General features: G+C 41.2%; 1 protein-coding gene across 2 annotated transcripts; it reads left to right on the top strand.

Moving 5' to 3' along the window:
* Positions 1–2,731: 2,731 nt before the first annotated feature.
* Positions 2,732–9,417, top strand: wnt2ba (wingless-type MMTV integration site family, member 2Ba). 2 transcript variants are annotated; one of them, XM_081717486.1, is made up of 5 exons: positions 2,732–2,942; positions 5,752–5,972; positions 6,774–7,051; positions 7,321–7,585; positions 7,998–9,417. In XM_081717486.1, the coding sequence occupies exons 1-5, from the start codon at positions 2,935–2,937 to the stop codon at positions 8,225–8,227; spliced, it is 1,002 nt and encodes a 333-aa protein (XP_081573612.1). In that variant the 5' UTR covers positions 2,732–2,934; the 3' UTR covers positions 8,228–9,417. The 2 variants fall into 2 exon arrangements, with proteins under 2 accessions (XP_081573612.1, XP_026874989.2); XM_027019188.3 differs by having other exon boundaries at positions 2,732–3,233.
* The last annotated feature ends 503 nt before the right edge of the window (positions 9,418–9,920 follow it).

The following is a 9,920-nucleotide window of genomic DNA, read 5'->3' as shown; positions in this document are numbered from 1 at the left end:
CAGCACCTCACTGTTACGCTTGCACCAGTGCTGCTCAGGTGGTGCTATGTTTGCGAAACATTTGTGAACCTTACTGGCATCCATGTGAAACCAACAGGGATGAGGATCACAGTTTACCCAGGCAGCAGCCTCGCCTTCAAACCCAAATCCCCACTGTGTGTGTATGTGTGTGTGTGTGTGTGTGTGGCCTGGGGGACAGAGAGGCAAACATGCATAAAGTATGTGCTGCTCTTCCCTCCAGCCACAGCAGTGTTAGCAAGGACCAGTCGTGCATAAACATCCAGCTTATTCACTCTGGACTGAGGAACTATCACAGTCAAGCAGTGCATTGACACCTTCTAGCACATGGCACCTCCCGCATTACACTCACTTATTTATTTATATTTTTTACCGCAACGCTGTTCGTTAAAATCTGAACACCACATATTTCTGCTGACTGTCCGGTTTCTCAGCAGATGTCCTTTATTAAGATGTGGTCACCTCCTCTGCTGGATTTTACCAATTAACATTCCTGTTGGGGACAGTGGGTCAGGGCAGGGAGGCCAACGGAGATGCATGCCTGGCCTGTAGTGCCTTCCTCCCATTGCTGGGAGCGGCTGGGCTCTCCAAGAGGATTTCCATCACCACATCTGTTGGGAAGAAGCAGGACATGCCAATAGCATGTCAAAGCCCAACTTGGACACTTACTCTGGAATCTTCGGGGTTTGGCATTCCTGCTGTTCACTGGAACAAAGGATCATCAAGATGCCAGAAGAATACTGTAGTCTGAGCCAGTTGTGTAGAGGAGTCAGCATGGCATTGCATGTAAGTGCTAGGCTTGGAGCCACAGTAAGTCCCAACCATCATGAATATCTTGCATCATTGCACTGTTGAACTAAATGGCACAACATACAGGAATAATGTTGTAAAATACACTGTAATACCTGCCTCCTTAAACCTCTGTGATAAGACAATTTTCTATCAGAAAAGAGTTTGTTTTTTGGATCTGAAATAAGACCCTCCCTGCGTCCCTGCTTCCCTAAATAGCACTGCAGTGGAAAACAAAGCTGTTGTACCTGAGCATCTTATTAGTTGCTATTTGACATTTCCCCATTACCAGATGAACTCTGGTAAAGTTCAAAACTCTCATAATCACAAACAAAAACATTTTTGACAGATCCCGTGGTACTTAAAGGGATACTTTATTGTTAAACCTCAAAAGACATTTTATTCAGGATTCAAAGTTGTTTAAAGTAGTGTAGGGTGTTTTATCAAATTCTTGGTTTTAGAGATTGGTCTAAAAAATGACTTCTCATAGATTTTCACAGGGCATATTTCCAGGGAACGATTTCAGCATCATCTGTAACTCTAAAACCAAGCACTGCGGTTTAACACTGAAGCATTCTTTTAATATAGATTTTGAGCATTTTTGTAATGTTGATAATAACAAGACCCCAGTCTCCATGGATTAGACTAGCAGTGAGTACTGCAAATAATTTGACACTGAGCCCAGCCACAAACCCCATGTTCCTCTGCTAGCCCTTTGAAGAGTACGATTCCACCAGTGTGTTCATTCCTGACTAGTCTCAGGAGAGAACAATCATACAAAGATTACAAAGCCAAATAGCTCAGCTCTATATTATGATGCAACAATCATGTCTGGTCATTTTTAATGAAATCCTTGACATTGCCCAATCCTTCTGCAACCAAGATGCAGAATGCAAAGTAAAAGTATATTGTGGAGGTTAGAAATCCAAGGGCAATTAAAAAAGAATATATATAAAACTTTAGTATATATTCTCACTGCTTTTACGATGCTTCTTCTCAATGTAGCCAGACACATTACTGGGGTTTAATGGTTATTATGTCCCACTCGCCTCACAAAACAATTTGTTATAAGAGATATCATAGTAAAACTACAGCTTAGTATGTGGCCAAAATAAGACGTGGTCACAAGTTAACAGTTTGTGTACTGGAAGTAAACCATCAAATCAAGAGTTATGTAACCTCAGAGGACATACTACATAAGTTATCTGCTAGTCTTTGTATTGTGTGTGTGTGTGAGTGTGTGTGTGTGTGTGTGTGTGTGTGTGTGTGTGTGTGTGAGAGAGAGAGAGAGAGAGAGAGAGAGAGAGAGAGAGAGAGAGAGAGAGAGAGAGAGAGAGACAGAGATAGAGAGAGAGTGAGTGAGTGAGTGAATGTCCCTTTTCCAAGTTTTGACAAAATATTTAATTCAGTTCTAATTAATTAATAATTAATTAATATGAATTTATTTTATGTACAGCAGAATACTTTTCTACTTACAACACTGACACTGAGTTGGGGTGATTATACAGAATGACAATGTCACATCCAGAAATAAATGAACAATGTCAACCATCTTCGCAGAGAATGTATTCATTGCACTAAATATAGACTTGTATAAGCTCTAGGCGTGTTGATACCTAGAGAAACACCGGGCTAGACTACATAGAATGGCATTAGTGGCTACCTTGGACGAAGCTTTCATTTTAGTACTTGTGCTTCACATCAAGTGCACATGAATATCCTGTTAAACTCCTCCATTTCAGTAATAGGCGCTAACGCGAGACCCCGCGGAATAAGCAGTTGTTATCTGTGACAATATCAGGAAATCACTCTTGACACGAACTTATTTATTCACACGCAGTCCTGTCACTCAGTGTTGATCTATCCAATGAGGGGATGCAGACGGACAGGAGAATATTGCGCCCACCTCCCACAGCCAGATATTCCTTTGAATCTGATGTTGGCGCAGATATACTGCGCTTACTGAGTTACTCTGGAAGTAAATTTTAAGCTATCACAAGTCGGAGAGACGTTTATGAAAGTAATGTTTTAACCTCACTGGTGGAGGGGCTCCCGTTTTTATTTGGACACTAGTGCGCTTTTCCCAGTAGTATCCTGGAGTTTTTTATTTCTTTCACCAAGGACATAATGGACAGGTGGGCTAAAACACGAAGGATGGAAAACTAAAGTATTTAAAGAAAACACTGAACTGCTGAATTTGCGCTTTGGGAAAGAGAAAAAAATCGTGTTATTTAACATTACATCCCCCTTGATAAAGTTCAGTGCGCTTCAATGGCGAACGCGGGCAGTTCAGCAAGTATGCACTTTCACAATTCGCGTAACGGATCTGCGTCGTACACTACACCAAATGCAACAATACAAAGGATATACTTTCCAGTTGTCCTACTACTTCTGATGTTCACACCGAGCGTGGATTCGTCCTGGTGGTAAGTCCATGATAATATTCTGCAAAACTAGAACAAGCTCTCTCAACCAAAGGCTGGTGCTCTTGCTAATATTATTTTTCTGTAGTATGATAATCGGGTCATAAGCATCTTAGACCTAATTAATACAATGTCATTAGAACCAAATAAAGTTCTATTTTCTGAAAATATTTGATCAATAACCAAGTGTATAATTACCAATAACCATAAATTCAAAACTGCTCTAAATTCTTCCCCGAATAAAAAATATGTAATAACGGTGACAATTAATACAGTAGCCTATCGACTTAGGACATAGCAAACTTTAAGGAATTGCCAAATCGTACATGCAGATTGATGACGTTGGAAATGTGCGGTTACATTGCAATCAGAAAAGTAATTCTGGTATTTTGAGTTTGTCCTTGTTGCATACAGCTCATGTTTTATGCGCAAAGCTACGTAAATACTATCATTTCTGACACTCGCTCTGTCAAACCGAGAATTTGTGGCTTTTGCTGTAATACAAGGCGTCAGATCACAAGCATGTCTGTGGTTAAGAGAGAGCGTGAGCTCGCATAGGACATGCATAAGCAGTAATGTGTTGAAATAAATATTATGTCTTAGTAACAGTAAGGTTGATAGGAAAAAATTAAAAAAATGTTTAGCCAAAAAGTAGCAATAAACCACGACCACGGGTACACCGAGTCTTGTATCAGAAGTGAACACCAATACCTCCAGTTATCTTAAAGGAAATCCCAGGAATTAAGTCATCTACCTCTACATCAATGCCAAATAATCTAACTCAATACATAATAAAGTAACTCAATATTTTTAAGTCTTATATAAATCTTTACTTTTTAATTACATATCCTAACTACAAAGTATTTCAGAAACACATTTGAAGAAACTTGCAATGATACCATTATCCTGACCATTATACTGCCATGAAATGTAAGTGATATTTTTAACTAATTCATGATTCATGGCATTTTCATTGTGGTTAAGCCTTATTTAACTGTATAAGTCACATGAGATCATATATTTCTTTTTTGGAGAGGTCTTTTTGCTTTTTGCATCTGCAAAATTACGGAATCTTGCTTTGAAATGGGGTGGAAAATGTAATCCATCCTGTTTTAGGGTGGAAAATTTACATTCATAAAAATATAAATGAAAGCCTTGACTGGTACTGAAAAAACGCATTCAACTTCAGTGTGTTGACATATATGACATATTTCAAGGCTACATCTCAGTTTGGTCACATGTTGTTTTTTTCATCTCCTTCATACTTTTCTGTTTTGTAACAACAGATGTGATGAAATATTGCATGATTTCTCAATTAAATGTTTCTTACTGTCACTAATTGCGGCATGCATGGGCCCTCCATCACATCTCAGTGGTAGCAATATCAACACGCCCCAAACATCTTACCACATTACTGCCGGCTGCTCCATGTCCTACAGCTGTGTAAACAGCACAAGTCTCAGTAGTCTACCCAATTTTAGATTCTCTGTGTGGATGTTCCCCACCACTTCCACTGCCACCAATGTGAATGTTGTTCCCTCCCTCAACCAAGCAGGCAGCAACACCACACCTATTTCATGAATGGCCAGATACAGCGTTGTCTTAGTGCGGTGTCTTGGTGGGTTGTCTTTGCCCCACATAATGCGGTTGGGGTCTGGTGGTGTGAGGTTTCGCCGGTAAGACAGCTATGACCATGTGCCCGAAGCCGTGTCAGCAGTGGTGATACACCTCATCCCCCAGTAATTTATGAGATTATGGGAATTGTTGTTATTATAGCAATCAATTTAAGCACAGTGCATATATGGCTCAAAGGAATTAGTCCTTCCCAATTCCAGGCGCATGCAGCTGATAAGTCTTTTGCAGCAGAAAAAGACAATATGTGTGAGTGTGTGTGTGTGTGTACGTGTGTGTGAGTGAGTGTGTGTGAAGGATAAACAGGGCTGCCTTACAGAGCAGGCAGGCCCTCCCTGGTGTTCCTGGGGAGAAGAATAAGTCTTGTGGAGCAGTGTGTGTGTATGTACGTGTGATATGGACAAGGACGTCCATAAGAGGAGTGGAAACTGAGCGGTGGGTTCATTTGAGCACTGTCTCAGAAACATTTTTACGACTGACTGGATCGTGAGATCAGGGAAAGACACAAGGCTGTGTGAGCGCAGTGTAAACCACACAGTGTGTGTCTGCACTGTTGACTTGAATTAACATTGTCATTGGGAGGATACTATAATCCCAATGCTGCCATGCATGGATTGATTTTATCAAAATGCTTAATCTGGAAAAAATATGACTACACTGTTCAGCCTCTTTTCCTGAACTTTCAGTTCAACTCATAGGCTTTTTGGAGGTGTGTTGAGCTCGATGCTACCTTAACTGATCTAGTTACCTTGATAATTATTAAATTCACTGGCAAATATCCCCTATGTGTATGTCACAATGTTTACAGCATTGCTTTCAGCCTGTTCCAGTAACAATTCATTCCTACAGACTCAAAGGCCTTCCTCTCTGTGGATGTCCTTTCCCACAGGTACATTGGTGCACTGGGAGCACGGGTCATATGTGACAACATTCCGGGCCTGGTCAACAAGCAGCGTCAGCTGTGCCAGAGGCACCCAGACCTGATGCAGGCCATTGGCCAGGGAGCCAAGGATTGGATTCGAGAGTGCCAGCACCAGTTCCGGCACCACCGGTGGAACTGCAGCACGCCAGAGCGAGACCACACTGTGTTTGGCCGCGTCATCCTCCGCAGTTTGTCCCACCTTTGTTTACATTAGGCACTCCATAGCACAATCATAAGACATGAACGACAGCAATAAAATGCTCCAAGCATGTGCAGAGATGCATTATGCTTTGCTTATAAATAAGCTGTGCCAGACGAAAAGTGAGGAAAGAAGCTGGTGTTTCTTAACTTTCCAAGAATGGGAGAGGGTCTGAGAGGGAGAGTGGATATTCTCCAAATACAAGTGGTCAAAAAGGGGGGGTTGGGGGGACTGCACGGCTGATGTATAAACAGTAATAGGAGATGTAAATATTTGTGAAGATGACTCTGGCAGACAGACAAAGCTGCACTCTTTGACATATCACCCTCTATTTTGGCTAAGTGTGTAAGCGGGAGGATGAAAAATGAGGGAAATGGGGGTCATCATGCGCTACGCTACAGGGGGAAAAAAACACACCTCAAGGCTGCGAGTGCAATCATCCAGAGCCTGGAGGTGAAGAATTGTCATTCTGAATCAGTCTGATGGCAGGAAACTCTGGGGTGGGCCTCCCGCACTCCAGCAGGGCCCAAGAAGGTGAAGAGCTTAAATCTGAGAGGATGATGGTTAGGTTCCAGTAGTCTTCCCACAGTGGGGACATATAGCAGAAGTTTACTGGCATGCTCATGATTAAGTAAAATGAGAAAAATCAACTGCATTAGATGATTCAGTAAATGGAGCTGTTCTCTGCAGAGATCTGGGTGAAGCAGTATGACTATTGCAGTTCTTTTTTTATTGTTATTGTTGTAGTGATCAGATCTTATTTCCTCTCTCTCCCTTCTAACCTGACCAGGCAGCCGAGAGGCAGCGTTTGTGTATGCTATCTCCTCAGCGGGAGTGGTCTATGCGATCACTAAGGCCTGCAGCCAGGGGGAGCTCAAGATTTGCGGCTGTGACTCCCAAAAGCGAGGAAAGACCAGCGATGACATGGGAGACTTCGACTGGGGTGGCTGCAGTGACAACATCAACTACGGCATCAAGTTTGCCAAGGCTTTTGTGGACGCCAGAGAGAGGATGGTAAAAGATGCCCGGGCACTGATGAACCTGCACAACAACCGCTGTGGCAGAATGGTGAGGGGAGTATGGAAGGCTGTGGGGAGGCTTGCGTGGTGATGGTAGTTACAGAAATACCGCTCTTCTCAGCCTCATATTGAACCAATGCTCTTAATATGCACAGATGGAAAAAGTGCAGTAGAGACCAATGCTCCCTGAATTGCCAAGGACAAATGAAAAATGGGCGTTTACTTCTTCTGATCCAGTCCAGATCCAAGATTAAAATAATTTTTCATTGGTTGTGTGGAGTTATGTATTCATCACTGACTGACCATAATTTTCTTTAGGCAGTGAAGCGCTTCATGAAACTGGAATGCAAGTGCCATGGCGTCAGCGGCTCTTGCTCCCTGCGGACGTGCTGGCTGGCTATGTCGGATTTTCATCGCACAGGAGACTACTTGAGGAAGAAGTACAACACAGCAGTAGAGGTCACAATGAACCAGGATGGCACAGGATTTATGGCTGCTGACAGGAACTTCAAAGGAACGACCAAAAATGACCTGGTGTATGTGGAAAACTCTCCAGATTATTGCCTTCTGGATCGAACAGCAGGTAGGTGAACAGTTACATGAGATACATGGCACACTGTGGTATCTTTCTTGGATGGCTGTGGTTTATTGATAAAGAAAATTAGAATTACTGGACAAGAGGTAGAAAGCTCCAATCTCAGGATTTGGAGGTCCTGTTTGTGAGAGCTAACCTAAGGAACTGCATCTGTTACTGAATGTAAGAACACAGGACTCATAAATCTTTCACAGATCTCTTAGGCCTGGAAACTTTCAAAAGCCATAACAAAGGCCACAACAACAATGTCTCTCAAATGTCATACAACCATCTTTCATTCACAGCCATGCCAGAATGGCCTACCCATTACTTGGAACTGATAATAACGTATATTCACTGATGTCATTTAATTAATGTCAGTGTCACATTATCGTGATCCTGTTGTGCTTTTCTGTTTCAGGTTCTCTGGGGACTGCAGGGAGGGTGTGCAACAAATCTTCCAAGGGCATGGACGGCTGTGAAGTCATGTGCTGTGGCCGCGGCTATGACACTATGCGCCTCAAACGTGTCACCAAATGTGAGTGCAAATTCAAGTGGTGCTGTGCAGTGGAGTGCAGGGACTGTGAAGACATTGTGGATGTTCACACCTGCAAGCCACATAAGCGACCTGATTGGTTGGATCTCACTTGACGCATGGGTGTTGCCAATCATCGAAACTCTCGTCAGGTTTTCGAGTGCACCACTCAACATGGGAAGCATGGCCCCAGCTTCCTGACCTTGTTTTGTAGAACCTTGAACCTTGTTGGACTGGAGTGAAGCTATTATTAAATCTGGAACATTACTAGCCATTGCATGTCATGAGAAAGTGTATTAGATATTTTGTTTCCTGTTGCTAGGTTTGAATGGCCTCCCAGAATATGTGTTACATGCATACATATACAATTTTCTTCTTTGAAAAGAACAGACTGTAGTATTTGTTATACTCTTTGATGAGATTGACTATTAGACACTGGAAATGGTACAAAGCTTCTACAAAAATGGACTGAAATTTTCCATTTGAAAATTGACTGGAAGCATACTCTTTCCACAGCATGGATTTGTCCAGTACCAATAACAAATCTGGAGAAGTAACTCATTTGTCTACATTGAGGGACACAGTAATATATTATGAAATTATGCTATAGTTGTATTTCTTCTAATTTGTTTATTTTTATATATTTGACTGGGACAAATACACGGAACATATAGATCAAAGATGACGTTTTCAGCATACCTTCTTTGTTATTATGTAATAGATGTTGGATATATTTTCATATTTTGTTAATGAAATGTAATATCCAAACACTTAAACTTTAAGTATCAGCACTTTCTAGGTTTGTTTTCTTGTAGTGGTTTAGGTAAGTCTATGATCAAGCAAATATTTTTTCAGGCTTGTCTTACCCGAGTAGTGTTTATTATTATTTTTTTATTTTTATTTTATTATTTTTATTATTATTATTAATAATAATAATAATAATAATAATAATAATAATAATAATAATAATAAAAATCCCAAATCCCAAATGCAAAACTCCAAATTTGCACACCACTAAGATGATTACATTTACATCTCATTTCTGTAACTGGACAGGGACACCGCCTCCCCACTCAATTTTTTGCTTCTTAATTTTTGACTCTTCAGCAGATTGGATTTGTAATGAAACAGTGACTATGAGATTAAATGTACAATGTCAGCTTTAGTTTATGAATTTACATTCACTAGGTGAACCATATAGGAACCTCAGCCCTTTTTATACATTGTCTCCATATCAGCAGACCCTATTGTATGTGTGCACCCAAATAAGTGGGCAAAATGACATTAAATATAATTGCCACTTGTAGTACTTGGCTGCGCATTCTTTGTAATTGATAACTGTTTGATGTCTGAACCCATAGATATTACCAGGCATTGAGCATCTTGCTAGGTTGGTATTGCAGCGTTTTCATTTGTCTTTATACTGAGGCTTTTTGCCCTTAGATTTGTCTTCAATGAGTAAACTCTAGCTCTGTCAGGTATAGGCTGGGTGGATGACATCCTTCTTTTTGGCCCTGAAAAACTCCTTAGTTGCTCTGGAAGCGTGTACTGGGTCATTGTTCTCCTGCAAGGTGCACAATTTCATTGTCACATCATTAAAAACAACTCACTTTGCTCCACTTGCAGCCCTACATGCCACTGGCACACTGTTTCACAGGTGAGATTCTAGTGCTTTGACTCATGGGTAGTTGCTTTTCTTCCCCATTTTCATCACTCCATCATTCTGGACACAATACTCTTAATATCAATCTGCTTATAAAACATTGTCCTGGACCTGTACAGGCTTTTAAATGTGCTTCTTAGCATACT

The sequence above is a fragment of the Electrophorus electricus genome, chromosome 7 (genome assembly GCF_041902795.1).
Source record: "Electrophorus electricus isolate QZ-2024a chromosome 7, ASM4190279v1, whole genome shotgun sequence".
Taxonomy (NCBI): Eukaryota; Metazoa; Chordata; class Actinopteri; order Gymnotiformes; family Gymnotidae; genus Electrophorus; species Electrophorus electricus.
Note: the sequence above shows the minus strand (reverse complement) of the source record. Positions and strands in the feature narration are given on the sequence as shown.

What these genes read in the sequence shown, in the direction of transcription:
- wnt2ba (XM_027019188.3), top strand. Translation starts at nt 3,079, where the DNA reads ATGGCGAACGCGGGCAGTTCAGCAAGTATGCACTTTCACAATTCGCGT. An exon ending in AGCGTGGATTCGTCCTGGTG is followed by an intron (nt 3,234 to 5,751) that starts GTAAGTCCATGA and finishes CCTTTCCCACAG; the next exon opens with GTACATTGGTGCACTGGGAG. An exon ending in TGGCCGCGTCATCCTCCGCA is followed by an intron (nt 5,973 to 6,773) that starts GTTTGTCCCACC and finishes TAACCTGACCAG; the next exon opens with GCAGCCGAGAGGCAGCGTTT.